Source organism: Corvus hawaiiensis, chromosome Z (assembly GCF_020740725.1).
Source record: "Corvus hawaiiensis isolate bCorHaw1 chromosome Z, bCorHaw1.pri.cur, whole genome shotgun sequence".
Lineage (NCBI taxonomy): Eukaryota > Metazoa > Chordata > Aves > Passeriformes > Corvidae > Corvus > Corvus hawaiiensis.
Genome location: NC_063255.1, coordinates 30,130,726 through 30,154,368, shown reverse-complemented (window position 1 = coordinate 30,154,368; position 23,643 = coordinate 30,130,726). Strand labels below are relative to the sequence as shown.

Genomic DNA, 23,643 nt, shown 5'->3' with positions numbered 1-23,643 from the left:
TCAATCCTGTGTGCAGCACAAACCCAAAACACAGCCCCATACATGACACTGTGAAGAAAGCTAACTCTACCCTAGTCAAAATGAGCATACATGAAAATTGAATATATCTCACTTTGTCATATTATGATACCAGATCTGAAAAGAGAAATGCAAAGAAAAAATGTCTTGGAAGATGAACCACTTAAAAAATAAAGTATAAAGAGAAATAACTTACTTTATAGTAGACACTGATATTAGTTGGATGCAAAAGAAGCAAGAGAAATTTTAGTGTTTCTGTAGGAAACATAAAAAATTTCTCATGTTCCTTCTGCTCTTCTGAAAGAGAGATTGAGCAAGTATTTCATCTTAACAGAGTGGAACTTTTATTTGTTTTAGGATTTAACAGTTCATGAAGACACTCAGCCATCCAGTGTGACATTAGAAGATGTTTCTACAGATTCTAAGATGAACTCAATAAATACAAGACAGTGTTTCCAAGAAAAGTCCTCAGAAGCAGAAAGCTATGGAAGTGAAAAGGGATTGTCAGATGTCTTGAAAGAGGTTTCAGATTCCAATGCAGGGTAAGGTTATTCTACTTAAATGGAGAGAAGGAATGGTTCAAAGCCATCAGTATCTCTAGGTATTTTACCATTTTACATTCAACTCCAGCATTACAAACAAGTTTTATATATATAAAGAGATGTTTAATCAAGACAATACTAGACTTTAACTAACAAAACCCCCAAGGGCTTGAAAGCATTAAATTTACATGCTGTTGGATGTTAATTTGATCTTTGGACTATGGGCCTAATTTTCAAATAAATGCGTTTTTCTAATGCTTGGTCCCTATGATTGTCTTCTCCATGTTGGTCTCCACAGTGCATCCCAGTGTGCTTATATAAATCCTTGAGTACAGGGTCTGGTTTTCAATTCAAGTGTCTCTTAAAAAAAGTAGTCAACCACAGGTGTTCTGTAAGTCTACTGGGTAGCTTTAAACGTGATTAGACAAAGGCATTTGTAAAATGTATATATCATGTTAAAATGTCTCAACTTGCCTTGCAGGCCTCAACTGGAAGCTGCAGTTAACTTACCTTTGCTTACCTACTTAAAAGATACACAGGCTTTTGGTGATGATCACTGTGTTTTTATTGGATCTTTTTTCCTGTCACTAACATTGTTATTGCTCTGAGAGCTGCATACAAGTATGCCATATTGTCCCATGCCTTTGACTGTGCTTTTGTTTGTTTTTGTAGGGAATCTCATCCTCAGAAGGAAGAGGAGAAAACTGTTGTATCATCAGCTGGGCTACTGAGGAGTCGATTCCAGAGACCAAAGCCAAATGTAAGAACAACAACTACTAGAAAGGAAGTGCTGGATGTAAATAATAAAGGTGCATTGCAGAAAGATACCAACAAGGAAGAAAGTTTGACGCAGTGTGACAGTGAATGTAGCATCCCTCCTGACGCAGATGTAAGGCTTTTTTTTTTTTAACTTTAGTTATATTTGAGCTTTTGGTTTTGTAAAATGAAATACTGATGATTAAAAAAAAATATGAAGTTAATAACTTCTTGAAATAATTTTTTCAAAAGCTGAAATTTTCTGTATTAAAACTTGTGTACTTTTCACTTGGTCGTATGTGAGGAGAAAAAGATGACTGTATCTCTTGCTATGTGTCCAGATGTCTTTCTGACCCAAAGTGGCATTATAGTTGACAGTGAAGAAAGAAGAAGTATTAATAGAAGATGGCACAGAAGAAATACCGATTTCGAGCTATTTTGTCTTAACTAAAAAAGTGTGTATTTGTCCTTGAAAGACTAGGAAATCATTAGTGAGCAGTTACTTAGGAGTTTTGTAGGAGAGCGCAAAAAACTCAATTTTGAGTTTTTCAGAGAGTGGTAAGTACCAAACTTCATAGACATAATAAAGTCTCATTTTGGTTTATTATTACAACTTGTTCTGGTTCTTGTGTTTACATTTTTCAGAAAGCAGGAAAATGTGAAGTCTTAAACCCACTAGAATCCTTGGGAAAGGAGAAGTCGTTTTTCTCTCAGGAGGTTTCTGAGAGGCCAAGTTCTAAGTCCCCAAAAACATTTTCAAGATCGGAGGATGGTGGAATGCAGTTCAGTCTACCTGAAATTAACCAAGATGACATCTCAAGTACTAATGCAGTGTAAGGGCTTAGCTACTTTTTATTCTTGACTGTAACAATGAAAGTGTTTTACAAGGAAGTCCTCGTGCTAGTGGATTGCCATCTGGTAAATATACTCTAGTGAAAATACTGCACAAAATTTCCATTCTCATAGTTCCAACACTAGTGAGACTAAAATTTCGGTAGCTTCTATGCTAAGAATGAAATTAATGAGCATTCTCTTTACAACTGTTTTATCATCTGAAAGACTGGATTCATTTCATGTAAGCAGGGAAATACTAGTTTGCTTATCAGAGAAACAATGTGAAAATTGCTTCAGTTTTATAGCAGTAGGTAGTCAATAAGCTAACTTTAGTGAATTAGTTAATTCTATTGTGAAATATTCAAAAGACTGTTAGTTTGAAATTTTTGCTGGAACAAATTGTTGTTTGTAACTTAAACTCAGCAGAGCTTTTTGTTTACAAGATTTCGCTTAAAAACTCAAGTGTTTTTTGCATGTAATACTAATGGACCTGTGTTTGTTTTTGTACTATGCATTTGTATTAAGTTTTGGATTATTTTTTCTGTCTTAACTTTGCCTTGATAGCAAAAACAGCACTCAAGAAGAATGTCAACAAGCACCTCTTCCACCTATCCAGCTGGCACGGAAAAAGAGGTACAAACCAAACTTGGTAAGAGCTATTGGAAAGAAGGAGTTACAAATATCAGAAAATGAGAGGAAGAAAAAGCCTGAAGCAGAGCAAAAAGATGAGTTTGACAATGCTGTCATGGTAAGCTTTAATAAGAGTAAGGCTTTGCCTTCAAAGTTAGTTCAAAGTGCGTGCTCAGTTTTATGAAGTTAAATGAAAACATGGAAGTTGCATTGCCTGAGGCTGAGACAATATATTAGATGAAAAAAATTCCCAAACCTTGGTAAGCTGAGGTATTATAGGTATGAAATCAGTGAGGTCTACAACTTAAAGTATTCATTTTTTTTTTTACAAAGGATCTGATTTTGATTGGATTGCAAGATAGGAAAAAATTATGCACATTTAAAATAAACTCAAGAATAAAAATGCATAAAAATTAGCTTTTTTTGCTCATTTCACCTTTCCTGACTGGATTAATCAAGTCTGTGTTGACCAATATAGTATAATGTCTCAAGTGAAGGCAGAGGACAGCCATTTTTATGAAAAAAAGGGTTTTTTAATTTGATAAGCTTTAACTGGCTTCATCACTACAGTACCTCGTACTTCTCTACTTCATACAAGTAACTGATACTGTGTATCCCCACAGATACTTTACTAGGGACTGTAAAAGTTGTGAAAATCCTCAAAAGCCGTTTACAGTGTGATGCGTTCTCTGTAACCTTTTTGTGGGTTGTACATGAATCATATCATGGATGTAGGGATGTCTGCATTGACTTGCCTTAGATTTGGAGTACAGGTAAACTTTGCAGGAGTGACTCATGTTGGAATGGTTATAGCTGGTTTTATTCTTTAGCCTGTGTAAAGTACTTGTGTTGTGCATTCATCTCTCATCTCCCTTCAGTGTCACAATCAGCTCACTCCTAGCTGAGATAGTACCTTGCGGTTCAGCTTTGGCTGCTCTAGACCTGTGGCCTGTGAACCATGCACAGGCATCTGCTCTGTACTGGGCGAATCTGTAGAAGATTTTCATCATCCAGTCTGATGCTCCTCTTTACTAATAAAGCTGTCACAGGCCTGAAGTGGTGAAGGATATGTTTGAGTGGCTTCTGTGTGGAACCAATGTGGCAAATACAGATGTAAAGCTTATTAGGCCTTCTGGATCTTGAGGCTATGTTATTGTGGCTTGGGTGTGTCTGTGCTGCCCTCTGCGGTGTCCAGTTTTCAAAGGTTTTCCGTTTGCTGAAGTATTTTGTTTCCACAGTGCTTGATGTATTAGGGAGTTGATTGAATGTTAAATAGACAAGTGTTTCCCATAGTGTTTGGGTGCATGCAGTATTGAAGAGCTTAACTCTAGGTATCCCAGGACTATGAAGACTTCTGTTCCTTTTTGCATATAAATTGACCTATGATAACATGATTCCTACTTTTATTCCAATTGGGAAAATAGCATAGTTTCTATTTTTGTATGTAAAATACATGTCTGTTTTAGAAGCTTACATACTTCTATTTTTCTTCATGCTTCTTTTGCTGTAAATTTAAGGGTGAAAATGAAGCTGTATTGTGTCAAGCAGATGTGTTGAGCAAAGAGGAACAGGAACAGCAAGAGGTGCCTCAGGTGCCCTCTATTTCTGAAAATTTATTGTCTGAACAAAGCAGGTGAGGTTTGAGTTTAGCAAAATTACATTTGAAAAGCTTTTGTCTGTGCATAATGAGACACTTTTGCAAATGTCAATTCCTCTGCTCCTTGTCTTTTGTCTTTCTACAGTATTTCATTTCCAGTGCCTCCAAACAGCTTCTTCCAGTGTTTTCAGAGCACATTTTTTTTAGCTGCACTCCTTGCCATTGTTTATCTGGTACATACTTGATCTGTATGAGCTCATAGCTCTTCTTGACCAAGGTTTTTTATTACTGGGTCTGTATTTGCTTAAGTAGCAATCACACATGTAACATATGTAACATATAAATTTTGCGAAATGTAAGAGACTTGACTTTCATTGATCCCCCTATGTGCTCTTCTATTTTACTGCTGCTCTTCTTAAAATAAGATCTTAAGTGTGTGTTAGACTGCCAATACTTTGATGTTGGTATGGTTAGCAACCCAACTTGTTTTTTATGTTAAAAATGTCTTGACAAAGACATTTGTTATTCCTGCTCCGAAGTTAACCATAAATGAGAAATGTATTTTAAAATAAAATTCTATTGATCTTAAACAAAACAATCTGTTAGTCTCATGTATGAGTGTTGATTCAAAACTTAAATGCAGAAGTGCTTATTTTCCCTCCCAGCCGAAGTCAAATGTGGTTTTATCTGTTTTTGTTTTTGTTTGTTTGCTTTAAATTCACCAGTGCTGAAAAATTTACCTCCCAAGAAGGTAAGCTGAGTGCTCTGAAATCAGGACAATTGGGAAAGATCGAGTCTTCAAGAACTAGACCAAACCTAGAAAGAACAGACAGTGAAAAAGAATCTCCAGTAGTACAAAAACTTGCTGCCCCAGATGAGGAAGAAATGGATCAAGGACAGAATCTGCCTTTGGCAGAAGAATCTGAAAACCCTCTCTCCTCAAAAGTGAGAATTCTGTTCACGTATTTCTGACTATACTTTCTGATGCTTGGTTCACACTAGCTGTTTTTAAGACATCTAAGTAAGTTGCTGTAAATGCATTCATTAATTTCAGCCTAGTAAGAATTCTTGTTCAGTATTTGCATGCTATTATAGGGTTTTCCAAAATTCTGTTAGTGACACATTGATAGGACATCTAAAGACTTCACTTGAACTTTGACATTCCATCCATAATCATAATATATGAGTAGCTACCTGCATGCTGTATTTCTGTTGCTGGGTTTCTTCTGAGCTCCTTGGAGGCTTCTCCTGAAGGACTATATTGGTTGTAGTATCTTTCTTAATTAGCTAAATGCTTTCCTAGAGGAACAAGGAACAGTGATGGTGCCATACTTGGAAGTTTTTAAATGAAGTTTTGCCTCAGATTAACAGCTTGATCATAATCTCCAATACTTTTTTTACACGTGATATATTTTATGCTAATTCTGTTGTTGGTTTTTTTCTCAAATCAAAGGATGACATGGAGGTATTGTTGCTTGTGGGAAATACAGCCAGGAATGACAATCTAGACATAAATTTGAGAAGCATGACATCAGAAACGCTTTGTTCTTCTAAAAAATCACCAAATTGCCATAGCAATGGAGAGCAAGAAGAATGTCTATCTACAGATGCCATAGGAAGCATTCAGGATACCACAGAAAGGTAGAGTTACCTGTTGACAAAGTAAACTCTTATATTAGTTTCAGCTGGAGTAGAGTTTATTTTCTTCTGAGTAGCTGGTACGGTGCTGTATTTTGGATTCAGTATGAGAATAGCATTGATAACACACTGACATTTTAGTTGTTGCTGAGCAGTGCTTACCCTGAGTTGAAGACTTTTCAGTGTCTCACGGTCTGCCAGTGAGCAGGCGCACAAGCAGCTGGGAGGGAGCACAGCCAGGACAGCTGACCTGAACTGGCCGAAGGGATATTCCATACAATGGAACATGGCGCTCAGTAATGGAGGGAATTGGCCAGGGGCTGCTAAACACTGCTTGGGGATGGGCGGGGCATCAGTTAGCAAGCAGTGAGCAATTGTGCATTACTTATTTCCCTTGCATTTCATTCCCCTCTGTCTGTGTGTCTGCCTCTCCTTTTCATTATTTTATATTTTACTTTGTTTTGATTATTACACTGTTCTTATCTAAACCCACACAGTTTACCTTTTCTTTCCAATTCTCCTCCTCCCTGTGGTTTGGGGACTGACTGACTGCATGGCACTTACTTATCAGCTGGGGTTAAGACACAACAGTACTTTAAAAACTTTGTGCGTTTGTCCAGTTGTTTTCATACAGCACTTGCTTTTGGAAGCACAGGCTCTGAGCTGTACTAGTTGTTCTCTACTGTGTGCTGTGAAAGTCACTAGGTGGCATTCTTAAGTAATGTAAGTTTTTAAAAGGATTACAGGATTTTTTCAAGGCTGTTTTCCTATTTAGAAGGTACTTCATGGGTGAGAGTATAATAAAGTAATCAGGATTTGGCTGTCTGAATTTCTCAGTAATAAATTCTTGGGGTATGGCGCACCATGAATGTGGACCAAAGACTGAGCAGTGCCATTTGCATTCCCTTATAAACGAGAAGTGGCAAGTAGACAGCAAGCTCTTTTTATGTTTCTGTAAGATATATTCTGAGTCTCTTAAATTTTTCTTTCCAGTAGGAGAACTTACTGTGATGATGCTTTTTATGTGTGTGCTGTATGAGGCAGATAGCGCCATTTACATGTGACAGCTCTGGGTTATGATATAAGCTACCTTTTGCTTAGTCTTAATTAATACAGAGCAGTCTCAATTTACTTTTGCTGTTCTCTGAAGTTATCTTCTGCTTTGCATCTGTCTCTGAAACTCTGCTTAAAATCTCTTCCATAAATTACATTGAAATCATGTCAGTGTAATGTTAGCCTTTGTGCTAACAAGACAAGGGCCTTACTTCACAGTCTTCTTGTCTTCCACGATGGTGGACTTTCACAGACTCGCGGAATGGTTGAAGGTAGAAGGGTCTGTTAAAAGTCTTCTGGTCCAACCCCCCAGTCAAGCACCTGGAGCTGGTTGCCCAATACTGTGTCCAGACAGCTTTTGAATCTTGCCAAGGATGGAGACTCCGCAGTCTCTCCGGGCAGCCTGTGCCAGCGCTTGGTAACCCTCACAATGAAACAGGATTTCCTGGTGTTCAGAAGGAACCTCCTGTCTTGCATTGTTTGCCCATTGTCTCCTGTCCTGTCAATGGGCACCCCTGGAAAGAGCCTGGCTCCGTCCTGTTTGCACCCTCCCCCTGGGTTTTTGTGTAACTGTTGAAGAGATCCCCCTGAGCCTTCTCTCCAGGTTGAACAGTTCCTGCTCCTTCAGCCTTTTGTTGTAGGAGAGATGCTTCCACCCCTTTGCCATCTGTGTGAGCCCTTGAGGGGCTGTCTCCAGTGTGTCCAGGTCTCTCCTACCAGGGAGTTCAGAACTGGTCAGTCCTCCAGGTGGCTTCATCAGTGCTGAATGAGGGGCAAGGATCACCTCCCTCAGCCTGCTGGCAGTGCTTCTGCTGCTGCTGCAGCCCAGGTCACCATTAGCTGGTTGTGCAGCCACAGCACCTTCCTGGTTCATGTTCAACTCGGAGACCACCAGGACAGCCGGGTTCTTTTCTGCAAAGCTGCTTTCCATCTGGGTGGCTTGCAGCGTGTGCTGGTGCCTTGGGTTGTTCCTCCCCCGACACAGGACTTTGCCTCTCCCCTTGCTGAACTTCCTGAGATTCCTGTCAGCCCATTTCTCCAGCCTCTCCAGGTCCCTCTGGAGGCCAGTACAACCTTTGGGTGTCTCTGTCTTTGGGAAGCAACTCCTTCCAGATCTGCCTAATGTGTAAACTTGCTGAGGTTACAGCTTATCCCATCATCCAGATCATTTGTGGAGATACTGGACAGGATTTGACGCGGTATTGACCCACAGGGTGCACTGTTGGTTATTGGTCTCCAACTGGACTTTGTGTCACTGATCACAGACCTCGGAACCAGACAGCTCCATTTTTAGTCCACTTTCAGTCTGTACTTCATCACCTCCCTTACATGCCTGTTAGAAGAGACAGTATTCAACAGTGTTACAAGCCTTACTGGAGTCAAGGCAGACATTATTTACTGCTCTCCCTTCATTTATCAGGTCAGTCTTTCATTGAAAGAGGTTATCAAGTTGGTCAAGCATAGCTTCCTCATTACAAATCCATGCTGACTACTCCAAGTTAGGTTGTTTTTTATGTGTCTGGAAGTAGTTTCCAGGTTGGTTTGTTCCATCACTTTCCCAGGGACTGAGATGAGGTTGACTAAACTGTAATTTCTGGATTACTCTTAGTCTCTTTTTCTCAAGTCATGAATTTAGAAGGCCAAGATTTCTGTCTTCCTGATCTGAGTATGTTTGAACAGATGTAAGAATTGTATCCTTTTTGAAAGTATTAAAACCTTGAGCACTGGAATTAGTGAATATAATGTTCCTATGGCTGCTTAATTTTGGAGTACTGTGTTGGTATAGCTGACGCTTTCTACCCTCTCTGACTTTTGTTTTCCTTCCAAAAATTTTTCCCAAAAGTAATCAGGAAGGTCTACTGCTGCAGACAAATTACCTCCTTTTTGCAGTGCTTTTTTCCTTCCTTATGTTTTTTTGCATGTAACCAACTAAGCAAATAAAAATTCAAAACACAAGTTCATTTCTTGCTGGAAGTATTAAATATCTGATAGTAAGCCAAGCTTATAGAGTGTACTTTGCAGAAGTAAAAGTTGAAACATGTTTTTATAGGTCCAATGATAAATTAAGTTCTGGAGAGGAAAGTGAACAGAGAGCAAGGGAACCCCATTGGAACCCAAGGAGAGACCTAAAGAGACTTATTAGGAAAAGGGATTATCCTGAAGAAGGTGAAAACAGAGAAGAGGACATCACTGAGAGCAGAAGTGAAGAAGAGTGTTCAGTATTATTAAAAACAGGTGTATCAGTGGTAAGTGCTGATCATGTATTTTGAGCCAGTTATACTTCAATCCTTTTGCCCAAGTTCTTAGAACCATAGCTGGCACAGAAATCCAGTATATGGCTGGAAAAGGTTATGTGATTATTTAAAATTTTTTTTTAATTTACTGTTGGAAATTATGTTGAATAAATGGACTTAGAATCTAAGATCTGTGGAAATATTCAATACACACTGTTGTCTTAAGTTCCATGGTTTATATGGTCAGAAATTTGCATTATAATAAACACATGCTAACACTGTTAAAAAATAATTTACTGTTTGTTATTCACTGAACAATGGAAAATAAGGCCATTAACTAACTTCAGATACTACCTAAAATCTGTATTAGTATACTTAGAAATAAAAATGAGTATGAACAAAGTTCAGACCTTAAATTTGCTCAGCAGGCTTAACTTAGCCCAGACTAGTTCCATCTCTGTCTAATGCAGTGATAACTGAGTCAAGTTTATCTGGTGTTCCCTATTTTCTACATGGATGACTAAAATCTTCTAGTTAACATACTATTTTTGCCAAGTATCCATAATTGATGAACTGTGGTTGCTGATGTTTGTCTGTGTATACGTTGAACAATATTTAAATGCTTTTATATAAAGTATGATAGTTTTTTCTTCCTAGTTTGTTCCCAAGGCAGAAAAAAAAAATTCCTTCCTGCAAATTGTTCTTTAAATTTATAGGTAATTTTAGAAAATGATTCATCTTTCCAGCTTCTAAAGAGTTGGTACTCTTGCTGAATTGAGCGTGGTCTTGGTCTATTAACGACCAGCATCACTGGGAATTCAGGCATCATAGATAATGCCAGTTAATGACACTTCTGCTATAGAGCCCAAAATTAAAGACAATGAGTAAAAATGTTCTAAGTTATCAGAGATGACAGCTGGGCACATTCTCAAGATCTTCAAACTAAGTTCTTTAAGTCACCAAAACCAGTTATAAATGTTTGGCACTTAATATGGTCATAATTATTTCCTCTGTTCAGCAAAATTTCAGCAATATAGTGGAAGCTGGATCCTTCTCAGAAGCTACAAGGAAACACAATTTTGCAGAGAATGTTGAAGAACCATATTGTAAGAGAATCAGGCAGGACATTATACTCCAGCCTCCAGGGGTATCATCAGAGAGTGAGAGTCAAGTAGAACAAGATGATGATTCTCAGCTTTCTGCCTCTCAGGAAAAACATTCAGACAATCTCATGAGGTAAGATAACTGTTTTGGTTTGTAAACTCAACTGATTGATAATTATTGGCCATAGTTCTGCCGTATGTTACGTGAGTGCATCATGTCAGTTCTTGTGTCTTCCATCTGAACTTAGCAGATGCATGCAGATATCCCTATGTCTCTTACCCTGCCTGTATTCTGATGAAATGAACACAGCCAGCACTCTCACCAGTCCATCCCATGGTTTCAACAGAAATTCCTGATTTTACAGGGGAGGACTTGAGAGTATTTGGGGGCACAAGGATTGTGGGATTAACCTAAAGAGAAACTTTGTGCTAAAAATATCCTCTGCTGACATTTGTTTCCACTCCCCATCAGTTTACCAGGGAGGATGTTTTGGGGGGGATGTTTTTAATTACTTTTGATACTGAAAGTGGTTGTGCCCATGATTTTGAGGAAGGAAACAGAATCAACTGATTATTGAAGAGAATGCTGTCTGAGAAACCAAAGGAGATAAGTAGTTATTATCTAAGTTTGTAAACAATAGTCTGATCAACTAAAGTATCATAGTTTGGGGCTTCAAGTGTAGCTTTAGCGAAAAACAACTGAAGTTGTCTTAAAACATGACTTAAAAAGCAAGTGACTTCCACATCCCTCAAGATTAAAATTATTTCATACTTTTCTCATCAAGGAATTATGTATCTTTGCAAGCTTAATTGTGAAGATTTCTAGCATTCTGAAACTGCTTAATACATATTGACAATCAGTACTTTATGTATACAGGAAGAAATTAAATTTCTGATTAAATGCTTATTTGTCACTATAAAGAAGTAAATAGTTTGCATTGTTGGTCATGATAACTTTTTTTTTTTAATTGAGTTTGTTTTGATTTGTAGTATCCCACTTTTTGGAATGTCTTGGACTTCACTGTTTTTGTTCTGTACTTTAGAGGGCAGTTCAGGAGATCATCAAAGTGGACAGCACTGCCAGAACATGTGTTGGAGCCAAAAGCTGCTACTTCTTCTGCCTCTGAATGCGAAGCTGATTGCAGTGAGAAGGGGAATCAAAGGGAAGGTGCTACAGTGAGTGTTACCAGAGGCAAAAGTTTGAAAACTACACAGAGAAGAAAATCTGGGAAGGAACCCAGAAGTTCAAAGATAACCTTTGTCACCCTTCGGGCTTCTCAAGAGGAGGAGGATGCCAAGGCAGATGACTTTGAGCTTTATGATGAAGATGAATGCTTTGCACCAGAGGAAGTAAACAAGGCTCCAGTGTTCGTTCCTATAGGTCTTCGATCTCCAAAACCAATTCCTGTGCAGATACAGGAAACCATGGAGGAGGTATTGTGTTGCTGGGTTCTGCATATGTAATTTTGTTCTGATTGTTTTAAAAGATTTTATTCTATTTGTATCTCTTGAGTATTTGGGTTTTATCTGAGTTCAAGAATGGTGTTGAGAGTAGCAGGGATGTTACTTGGCACATACACTTGGTTTTGAACTTAATACTGCATCAGCCTAAAATCCAGTTATGTAATTATGTTTACAACTATATATAGGTCTGCAAGGTACTCATCGGTTTGTTTACTGGGATTGAATATAGGTCCAGGCTCAATCCTTATCCATGTGTTTTGAGGCCCAAGATGGATCAAATGGAGCACTTCGATTTCATATTTGAATGTTAGGAAATGAGGGTATGACAAAAATGTTCCTGTAGGTCATGTCCCCCTTGCCAAGAAACTTTTAACTGTCAGGTAGGCTGACCTGAGCAGCAGCCAGACACACACATCTGCATGCTCACTCCCTTTTCCTGTGGGACTAGGAGAAATTAGGAAGGAGGGTCGGAAGATTTCTCTATTGATATAAAGACAGTTACATGCATGAAGGAAAAGTAGCATGTAAATAAAAAGCAAAATAAGGAATTTATTTACTACTTTCCATTGTCAGGTTACTTCCTGGAAAGCAGGGCCTCAATCTTTTTAAGAGTAACTTTGGAAGACAAATGCCATAACCACAAATGGCCTCCTCTTCTCCCTCCTTTCCCTGAGCTTTTATTGCTGAGCACATTATCACAGGATACAGAATTTCCCTTTGCTCATTTTGGGTCAGCTGTACTAGGTGTATGCTCTCCTGATCTCTTGCTTACCCCCCTTGCTCACTTCTTGCTGGGTAAAAAAATAGAAAAAAAGCTTTGACATTGTGCAGGAACAGCAAAAAACACCGGTGTGTTACCACACAATCCAAAAGACAGCATATACATCCCAGCCATGCCCAGTACAGTCTTCACTCTTAATTTCATATCATTTGTATCATGCCCAGGTCTTACACTATCCAGTACATCCTTATTAACCACAGCTTCTCTCTCTGTTCTTTGAAAAATATATGGCTATCATTCCCTTGGTCAGTGCCCTGCCCCCCACCTTATAATGTCCATCAAATGGCCTTTTTAGTTATTTAAGCCATGCCTTGGGCTCCATGTATTACATGGTTGCTCAGGAGAGGTGGCATGCTGTGTTGAGTTTTTGGGTACCAAAGCCAGCTCAGGTCAGTGACAGCTGTGCTTGCCTGGTTTCTTGTGAGACCTGCTTTCCCTTGATTCATGTTCTTCTTACTGTCATGTACAACTCAGATGATGGGTTAAAAAATTTAAATGTATATCCATTAAAATCTCCAGCCCTTGTTGCTTTGGTTCCTGCAGTAGAGTTTGGTGGTGTGGTGGAATCCACTCCTTCCTTTTCCATGCTCCAGTGTGGGTTCTCCATGGGATGCAGTCCACTTAAGGATGTTCTTGCTCTGTCTGGCAGGGGTAGATCAACAGTCCCTGATGCTCTCAGTGAGAGACCATCTATATCTTTGTTAATACTGTGCATTTTTACTCTTTCATAGATGATTTGTAGAGTTGTAAACTTACACACCTGGAGTGCAGGCCTATATTTCATGTGCACCCTTAGACTGTAATTGAACTTGAGCATGTAACACTGCAGCAACACATGGTATTGTATCTACTTAGACCAATCACCAGAGGGGAAATGGCATACATTTTTTGGCGCCAGGGAACTGTGCAGGTTTGGGAACAGTGGCCTCTGTTCAAGGCCTTGGAAGGGATTGTGTTCAAAGAATTAGACATTTTTCTATTTTTTTTCCTTGTCATCGCTACTTTCCATTCACTTCAGTGATTTTTGCTTTCTGGTGCTTTTTTGCTTACTGCTACTGCTAGTCCTCTTCCTCTCTTTGCCCACTGAAATCCTGCTTTTTATTGTCTTCTGAATTAATCACACTGTTTCTTTCTCCAGGTGAAACTGCAGAATAATTTAAAGCTCTGTCAAAACACCAAGTGGTCTCTAGAGTAATAATGGGCAGCAAAGCTGCTGCATAGAAACTTTTGCTGAACCTTTGATTTCAGAGATGTGGAATATATATTATGTGGGGGAATGACAAGCAAGTTGCCTGGTTTAACACTTAGGAGACAGTAGTACTAGTGAGGGATGTGGTCAGAGGACCTGAGGACCCAGCTGTTGTAAAATTTAAATAGGTCAGTCAAAAGTATCTGTAAAAAGCGCAAGCCTTTGAGAGCAGCCCAGATTGAGCAGTGTTTTTTATGAGAACTTCCCTGGAAATATCATAATCTTTCTGTCAAATTTCAAGTCCTCATTTCTGAAAATGTCAAATGTCTGAAGTTCTCAGTGAAAACACAGAGCTGAAGAAACAAAAATAGGTAAAATGGTGAGTGGGTGTGTTTCTATGTGTCTGTATGTCTATTCCCTATCTTGCTTTGGAAATAAGTGTGAACTGTTTTTCCTTCCAGAAGACTTAAAAAGCAGAAAAAGAGTGAAAACTAACAAAACCCATTTGAGGTAAACAGTCACCATAAAAGATCTCAGCTGCATAACTTAATTTGGTGGAGAAGTGAGTGACTAGAAACAAGGCCTTAGGGTGTCTGATGCTTCCACTTAGCTACAGATAGCACTGCCAGCCTCCTGTTCATACCACTGCTTCCTTCTCAAATCAGAAGGTATGATTTTTGCAAAGGATCCCTCTAGATGGCGAACATCTGTTAAATATGTGAGATTTATAAAAATTTGCATTTGACAGATCTTCTTTTGCATCTGATGAACTGAAATACCTGTAAAATTATTTTTACAGCTGGAAATATCTGTGAATATCCCAGATGTGCAGGTGGCTACTGATGCTGAAAGTCTTTCTTGTGCATCTATCCAACCAGTAGTACAGAGGGAAGAAAAAGTAAGCACCTCAACAGCTGTTAGAATGTCTTTTGTTTGTTTCATAGTTCATACAAAGCTATCTCAGCAGTCTCTTGTTGCCTGTCTGAATGTAACTGTAGCTTATTAGACTGCTACCTGTCCCACACAAGTATGAGGCACAGCTATGGGAAAATTGTGTAAGTAAATATTGTTAGCCTTAAAACCGGGGTAACCTGTGGGCACAGAATTTATGTGTAAGCGTTAAATAAAAATTATGGAGTCATTTTATGTAGAACTTTGATACTGTTTTTCTTTGTATTTAAGGAAACAGCCATACATGAGAATCCAGATGTGGACAAAGGTAGATATGAAACAATCTTGCTCATGTATTTCTTGTTAACTTGCTACCAATATACACATTTTCCTCTTTCTTAAAATACATTTCCCAAAGGTGTCACCATCTTGACTCTCAGGCTCAGCTGTGTCCTGCAGTGGATCAGCTGGAACTGTCTGTGTCCAGGGCAGCCCCCCTGCTGCCAACACCTTGCCACCTGTATCCAGTACACCATTAAAGGGAGTCATGTTGCTGCTCAGTGTTTTAACAGTAGTTTGAATTTGCTGAATGAGAATGGCTGCTTGTCTACAAGCATTTTCATCCATAAGTAAGGTCAATTTAAAAAATATGTACTTCACTGTATTTGTGGTAGTGTCAAATACTTTTGAATATGGGTAAATGGATTTCTGGTTAATGCGCTTGTGATTTTTAATGTGTGTGTACAACTTCATAGGAATTAACGATGGAAGCACTGAAGCTGCTATGACTTTACTTGCAATGGGTGATCCAAATTTCCAGTTGAAAACAAGCTCTGAAGGTATGATCTGATTTATGAGACAAAGCCTTGCTCTCGTGCTTTCTGGGTCCACCTAAGGAGGGATGGAGGAGTGGCTGCAAAGCTCTTCCACTTGCTGCTGCATAGCAGGAGGTCAAGAATCTTTTATGCTTTTAGTCCTGCTGCACTGTAACATATCGTAAGTCTAGCCAATGCAGGGTGGCTGGAAAAGGGCAGGCACCCTACTGAATACTGCCAACTGCGTCAGTGCTAGAAAGTTGTTTGTGGAACTTGTTTCAGGAAGCACATGTTTGAATTGATCTGGTCACGTAAACTGGACGAAAGAAAGGGATCAAGCTTAAATGACTGTAACTGTCGGTGATCTTTCAGACCTTTAATGTGAAGCATAGCAGTTTCACCCTAACTAGATGAAATGTGAAATTACCTGGGTTTTACAGATTTTGTGTAGCATTTATTATCTGCTTTCATTGGTTGAATGTTAGTTTTTGTGTTCTTACTACCAGAAGTGTTCTCTAAGGACTGTATTTATCTGGGATTTGAATCTGTGTCTTTGGAGGATACAAACTGTGTTAAATGCAGCTTGAAGTTATATAGCTTTATATACGTGCCAAACCTGAGTGTTTTGAATGAAGTTTTCCCATTCTGTTTATTGTTACAACTAGAACGAACACACATGGCACCTGCTCAAGATGACTTGGACATGGCTGATAGCCTTGTAACTCACACCTACTCCAAAGAAAACAGAACTTCTAGTCAGTATTTGCTTGCTTCAGACACTTCTATCAAGGAATTACTGCCTTCTGAGGATGGAAACATCAATGTAGAGAATCAAATCACTGGCACAGGAATAGGTGTAGAAGAGTATTCAGAGAAGGATGCTACCAATACCAGGTTAAATTACCACTTCATTTTCTTTAGTGAGAGAGATCCTCTGACACTGCTTACTTTTGCTAGGTTCTTTCTGGCCTTTTTACTGATTTGCAAGCAGTCTTGCTTTAGTAAAGGTTTCTCAGTTTATTTAATTTGCTATGTAATCTGCAAAAACTCCTCTTGTCTCCTTCTTATGACTTCCATGAGGTGTTTGTATGTAATTTTGGGGATCTACAACTAGTTTTTGTCTCATGAAATTAAGTTTACCTGAGGAGGCGGGGGGGAGAATAAAATATGCAGACTACATTGTACTGCATCCCTGTTAATTACCAAGCTCTTTTTCCTATAGTTCTCTACAGCTAATCAGACCAAGACAAATAGCTTAAGTATCGCTGCTGCTGTGGGGTGTAGATCAAAGATTCAGAGCAAAGAGATGGCAAGAAACCAGTTGATCTTCTATCATTATGGTTTTTAGTGATTGATTTTTTATAATTCTGCATTTGTGAATTACGAGACAGCTTAATCGGACACTTTTCCAGAGAAAACATCTGTGGGGTATGCCCAGCCCCTGCCCTGGAGGGATGTCTGCTGAGATAAGGAGATTGCGTAATCGCCCAGCAAGACTCCCTGGAAAGGCAACCACTTCTTTAGTCACGGCGAGAAAAGACAGACCCACAATCCTTTAGGAGACCCTATGTAACCTGTTGGCCTTTACCCATCCCCTGTATGCATACCCCTCAAACATCTACTGGTGACCATGTATTATTTGAAAGACTGTTTAACTTGTTGATTGCTTGAATAAACTATGAGATTATACTCTTTGAAAAATCATAATCAAAGATCCTTCATTTTGCATCCAGTTTAATTGTATCATTAAACCAGAACTTATACCATATGGTATGTATTAGATTTCTGATCTTCTCCTGTTATTTAAACATTTCAAATATTCTTTTATTTTCTTCCTTTACGTTGGAAACATACTAGTTTGCAGCATACCTATCTGTTTCAATTCGCAGATGATTTTTATTTTTTTTATTCTGCCAAATAGCTTTCTGTCTTCTCTGCCAGTTGCAGCCTGCATTTCAAGTCTTCATTGTCTGATCTACCCCATATCTCTTGTATCTTCACTAACCATCAAAAATAAAAAACTCTATTGATGACATTTTTCCTTTTACTTTCAGTGATAGCTCTTTGCCTGTGGCAAATAGTATGAGACTGACAGGAGGTGGACACCTGGAGCCTGAGCCAACCTCTGGAATACTGAGGTCCAACGAAAACATACTGCAGGAGTTACTGAATGCAAATGTACTTGTGGAACAGCTAGAACAAATTCCAACTGGTAAGCCTGTTTCTTATCCTAGAGCTCTGAAAATGGTTATTCAGATAGATTCACATCTATTCATGAAATGAAACAAACCTGAAAGTCTTCACTTTCATGTTCACAGATGATACATCACCATTGTAACATAGGGTACTCATTTGGTATAGTTTTATACATAAGTATACCTTTTGGCATAAAATTGAATTAAATTTGAGTAGCAGTTTTTTCCTGCAGGTATTAAGTTACCTGGAAAGCACTTAAATTACTGAACTGCCAATTCCAGAAATACAGTCCAATACAGTGTACTTTTTTTCTGTTTATTACTGTCTTTTCCTTCCATTAAAAGTAGAAGAGGAGATAGAAAGAACTGGTTTTCTATTCTTAAAGCAGTTGGAAAAAAGTTAGTCTTCAAACTCTTAATTATCTTCATATCACTGGCAAAATGCACAAGATACGAAAGGCAAAATGAGATATGTGTATGTGCCTTACTTACATAAGACACAAGTATACATGTGCACATTTATGTATATGTGTCTATATAAACATACTACAAAATTTTAATATATACAAGGTTATATGTTAAAGGTAATATGAATATGTATATACACCTGCAGATTGAAAAGACATTATTTTAATTTTTATTCTTATAAAACTTAGATCCTACAGCCCTGAAGGGTACTGCAGAAATGCAGATGGTGGAACTAGAACCAATCAGACTAGCTGCAAATGATTCTTCAGTTCTTCATGACTTTGCAACTGGAAGTATGGAACTTAGCAAGCAAATAGACAAAACTGAGAGGTAGGAAGACTCATCACTTAATAACTGACTTTATTCCTGCTGTCTCTTAAAATATGCAGCTGAAGTTCAAGTGTAGTATGCGACTGTAATGGAAACAGTGTGCTCATGGACACTGTGTATGTTTATACAGATAGTGTACAGTTTAGACTTTAGGTTTTTCTCCCTTGCATATTGTGCTACAGCTTTTGGAGGTAGAACATTAACTTATGTTTGCTATTTCAGAACTTAGTAATTACCTTACTACTTAACTGTCTTTCATGAAACTGCAAGGAAATGTTAAGGAGTTGATTGATTTAGAAATGTTAAGGAGCTTAAAAGGCTTCCTGCTTGGTTGTTCTTTCAGTAGAAATGCCTCCATTAATGGAGTTACAGAGGCTTTTCCCTGAAAGTCTTCATGTAGACCTGTTCAAAGATTATGCATTTTATTTAGTAGAATGATGTAGTTTTTAAACAGGTGCTTTGTTTCTGTGTAATTACATATGCTTCATATTAAACAAATCATAATACCGAATTTAGCATATGCACAGGGTATCTTCATTTGGTTTCAAATTAACTAGATACATACCTTGCAGAACAGAAAAGCCGATAAGAGATGCTTGTGGAAATTCAGGATATTTAAGACCTCTAACTGCATCACTGAAACCTGAAAAATCACACCTTGGACTGGAGGACTATCCAAATCCAAGTTCCATGGATGAAATTCCCGACCGAAGTCCTTGTCCTCTTGAGGACAATATATGTCCAGTTAACTTGACTCAGGTAAAGAACTTAATTACAGTCCAGAAGTGTCCAGTTTTTGAAATTCTGTGAAGAAAGAGGTTTTCAGTGCAAATGTGCTGACCAGTTCTAAAGATACTTCAGCTGGTAAATGAAACTTGATTTTTTGCAGGAGTATATCCAAACAATCTTTCAGACAAACTTAATCTTTGCAGACTCTGTTTAGAACATTTCAGCAATAAGTGATACGCATTAGCAAAATTGTGAGGAATTTTGAAGGAGTCTTGATAGAAGAAATTACCTAGGATTCTTGTGTCCATTTAGTGTGACCTCTTACTGTTACATTTGTTTATATTAAACTGAAGTTAAAACATTACTGCTTGGATGGAGCATGTTTGTTGTCACTCTCATTTGCTTTGTTTAAAGCAAACTGTCATGCTCTTTCTCATTTATTTAAAAAAGCAATTAAGAGCTTTATAGGCATATTATTATATGACATATACAAATTTTGCATATTTTTACATACTTCTATATCCTTTATATCATCATCATGTATGTCATGGCCAAGCACTACGTCTTTCAAATCCATTTCTTTGCAGTGGTTTGTGTGTCTGTATTCTAGTATAAATGAGAGTTACCTTATTTCTTCATGAGAGAAAGGTTCATTTGCAGTTTCCTCAGGGCTTCCTTCTAGTGTTGGCTGAGATCAGTGAGCACGTAGTTATGGTGGAACAGCTGATGCACAGAAGCTTGTTTGGCACAGATGTGTCAAGGCTGATTTCATGTTAGGAGCAATGTGCAAGAATGATGTTTCTCTTACAGGCCTGGCAGAGAGTATGAGAAAAGGCAACTTGCAGTAGATTATTCCTGGTTTGGGGAAAGGGGCAAACAATAAAAGGGAAGGGATAGATGAGCTGCAGAGCTGGGTGTTTTTCTTTGGCACTCAGTGGTTTGTTAAGGGTTATAGAAAGCTGCTTTCTTAGTGCCACTGAACAGTTTATTGTATGAGTCATCTTTGACAGCGTTGTCCTGTAGGAAGTATAAATTTATTTTGACAAACCATCAATACAGACAATGAGCTGCATATGAGTTTACAACGAGCTGCATATGAGTTTTATATTTCCCCAGTGTCTCTTGTCCTTGTCAGGCTAGTACTATTCAACCTAGAACAGCTAGAAGTGAAAACTGACACATGCAATAATGATGATGTGATTAGATTTTTTAGCTCTTCAGCATTTGACATTCTTTGTTTCTTCCTGTTTCCTACAGTTATTTCCCAGATTTATTAAGTTGTTTTATTTCAACTGTGTTGTTTCTAGAATGAAGCTTGTACTCAGGATGCTCAACAACATTGCGTAAGCAGCACAGAAGAAACTTCAGGTATAATGTCCTAATATTCAAAGTTTAGCAAAAGCCCACATTTGTGTATTTTGCAGTTACTAAAAGAGTAAAAAACCTAAACTTTTCATTAAAAAAAAAGAATTTTCATTGACATGATTAATCAGTCTATTCCATTAACACAGATAATGATCCACAGCACTGTGACATTCCCCTTCCTAGCTTCTTTTGTAAACAGAAACTAGATTTGGGAACTTTTTGAATGGCCCTTCATTAAGTTTAAATATCAGTAGAAGGGAAACTTGTTCTCTTTTCCCTGTTGTGAGCTCCTGCTGCTTTCCTTGTGGTAGGTATAGCAGGTTTTAGAGCCCTTTATGCACCTCTGACTCACCCATCGAAAACTGAACATGACAGAGGGAGAGAAACTCTGTAGTTTTCCACTGGCTTAGTGAGCTATAGTTGCTCATGAAGTTATCAAGTGAATGCCGTTGTCAGAGTTGTGTGAGTAGGAGGGCTGTACTGTGCCAGTGTGGAGCAGGAGAGAAAGAAGAAGAGGAGAAGTGTAAGTAAGACAATCAAATTTCCTTCTTTAGCTGTACTGAGTCAACAGATTAATGCCTAACTGATATGTTATGAAAGTTATGAAGGTGATGTCTGCTTTTCCCTAGAACAAATTGAAATGCAGTTGGTTTGGAACCGCTACTTGTCTAACATATGGGATAGTCACAGTGTCAGAAGCCCAGAATACTTAACTTTACATGGAAACTGCAGTCCAAAGCTGTAACTCATGAGCTTGTGCAAAAGATCAGGCTAATACTTCTTAGACATCTGTTGCTATGCTCTGTTTTTGCAAGAATCTTGGGCTGAAGCATCTTAAGTCATATTTAATTAGATAAAGAACCCAAGCAAGTTGTGGTTGGAATAAGAGTTTTACGTAATTGAGAGCTGTCTTAAATAAGGGAGTGCCATTGTTGTTTTCCACCTTTTGAAAACTTTACAAATGTTTGTTCCTTAAGTTCTAACGGATGACATTTGGCAGTTATCTGTTAATGTCTGTTTGTTGACTAAATTATTTATGTTTTTCATCTATTAAATTCAAGACTGTGCTTCTCTTCTGCCAGTCCTCAGTGAGGGGAAAAATCCTGTGTTTACCTTCAAAACAGCAGATATCTGCCATTAAAGGAAGTAACTCTTAATAGCTGAGAGTTGCAATTAAAGACAGAGGGCCATTTGACCACCATAACACAAGTTTAATAAAACTTGAAATTACTCTTTAATGCTAGAGCACCTATTTAAAAATCTTCATCATTACTAGGCATTTTTAACGTTCCTCATTCTGAACGGTAATCATGATTCCACTGCAGTGAATAGGCACCAGGAGATGATGACGTGTATCTCATCTAAGAAGACAGGAAGCTTATTGTCTCAAGAATAAACCCAGTGCCTTTTTCTGTGGAGAAATGAGTGCCTAAAATTTCAGTACTCCATGTAGGGAGGACATGAAGAGAACAGTGTAATTTCGCATTTGATTAATAATTTTCCATTTTTTCTTTATTTCCCTGGAAAAATTATAGTAGTGAATGATGATCATAGATGTCCAGAGGAAGAACAGACATTCATTTTAACACTGGTGGAAATCCCAGCTGACTCAAAAGAGTTTGATGCACCTGTTATGCTGGAACAAACTTCAGAACCAGTACTACCAGCACCAATACTTATCAGCCCAATAAGTACAAGTGAAACAACTGGGACTGCAGTGGAGAGGTAAATGCTTTATTTTTTATCAAAGTGAAACACTTTTTGTGTACCTTGATTGTTCTCTGAATGTGCAGTACAGATTAGAACTTCTTAAAAGAAGAAATGCAAGAGGAGGTAGTTTTGACGGACTGGTTAGAGAATTAAGAAAGTAAAAAGGGCTCTAATCAGATTTGAGGAAGATTACATAGGTGTTTTAAAGTTAGTGTTTTAGTTAGCTGGGATTGTGGTGTCACTTTAATTCTGATTTATCCTTTAGAGTAAGTCTTGCTTTTTAGTAGAAATCATTTGTCCAGCTTGTGCCTTATTTTGCCATGAATCCTTACAGTGCAAAGCAATTGAAATTAAAAAATCTAAGCATGTTTACATTTTTACAGTACTTTAACATTTTTGTAGAGTGGCTGTTTATTAACTGCTCTTCCAGATTTTTCATGTAGAAAATGTGGAATGTTTCTGGAAAACATGATAAAACTAGATATAAATTCTTATATCATTCTCTTGAGTTTGTGCTATGTTCAAAAGGCAGACAAGATGAAAACACTAATTAATTACTCAAAAGAATAATAGCTGGTTTGTCTACTGCAATCCAAAAGGGTTTGAATTTCTTTTACAAAGAGTACCTTTCAATGCAGTGTAACAAAATTGTTATGTCAACATTACAGTTGCACTAAATCTAGTCAGCTTGGGAGAAAAAAAAAATCAAAGGAAAAAGACATTCTGAAGGATGGAATCGTTGCAAAGTAATAAAAAACCCCCAAACCCTAATACTCTACTAATGTAAGTTCTCAGATCATAACTAGAGATGTGATGCAATTCTACATAATTGTGGAGAGTCTTGCTCTGGGATATCAGATGCTAGTATCATTCCTTTATTGAAAGGATAGGTCTTTGAGCGAATGTTGGCTATACAGTGTAAGAATTCTAACTCCTGTGGAACTACTGATGATAAACAGAATAGCTGACAGGCAGAGTTAGAGTACATGATCTGTCTCGCTGTTCCCATACTGCTTTACCCTATTTTCCTAGTCTCTGCTGCTTCTCTGTATGTCTTATATATGTCTGTATGTCTTTTGAGATCATTCAGTGTGGGGGAATTCAACTGTGCAGATAAATAATACTGTATTTTAGCATTTTCTAGGGCAGTTAGTAAGTTGCCATATTTTTACTTCATATGAAAAGACCAAGTGGAGTTCAAATAGAAGAGCTAAAGTAACTAGATTCAATTATGGCTAGAAAAACTAACTCCACATAGCACAACAAAATGTTTATCGGTAGTAAATGGTACATTTGAAGTT

General features: G+C 38.0%; 1 protein-coding gene across 4 annotated transcripts in view; it reads left to right on the top strand.

The window, feature by feature from the left end:
* The window catches only part of LOC125319706 (transcription factor TFIIIB component B'' homolog), a 52,368-nt gene that overhangs the window by 22,000 nt on the left and 6,725 nt on the right, over positions 1 to 23,643 (top strand). The window contains exons 19-37 of one of the 4 annotated variants that reach the window (XM_048291184.1): positions 376 to 560; positions 1,233 to 1,449; positions 1,962 to 2,149; positions 2,715 to 2,898; positions 4,298 to 4,413; positions 5,103 to 5,322; positions 5,831 to 6,018; positions 9,119 to 9,314; positions 10,321 to 10,538; positions 11,449 to 11,839; positions 14,639 to 14,737; positions 15,022 to 15,058; positions 15,486 to 15,569; positions 16,211 to 16,439; positions 17,600 to 17,757; positions 18,397 to 18,538; positions 19,111 to 19,297; positions 20,575 to 20,635; positions 22,171 to 22,357. In XM_048291184.1, the coding sequence (XP_048147141.1) occupies positions 376 to 560; positions 1,233 to 1,449; positions 1,962 to 2,149; positions 2,715 to 2,898; positions 4,298 to 4,413; positions 5,103 to 5,322; positions 5,831 to 6,018; positions 9,119 to 9,314; positions 10,321 to 10,538; positions 11,449 to 11,839; positions 14,639 to 14,737; positions 15,022 to 15,058; positions 15,486 to 15,569; positions 16,211 to 16,439; positions 17,600 to 17,757; positions 18,397 to 18,538; positions 19,111 to 19,297; positions 20,575 to 20,635; positions 22,171 to 22,357 (3,287 nt within the window). Of the gene's footprint in view, positions 1 to 375; positions 561 to 1,232; positions 1,450 to 1,961; positions 2,150 to 2,714; positions 2,899 to 4,297; positions 4,414 to 5,102; positions 5,323 to 5,830; positions 6,019 to 9,118; positions 9,315 to 10,320; positions 10,539 to 11,448; positions 11,840 to 14,638; positions 14,738 to 15,021; positions 15,059 to 15,485; positions 15,570 to 16,210; positions 16,440 to 17,599; positions 17,758 to 18,396; positions 18,539 to 19,110; positions 19,298 to 20,574; positions 20,636 to 22,167; positions 22,358 to 23,643 lie in introns of all 4 variants that reach the window. The other 3 variants (XM_048291186.1, XM_048291183.1, XM_048291185.1) reach the window with 3 other exon arrangements.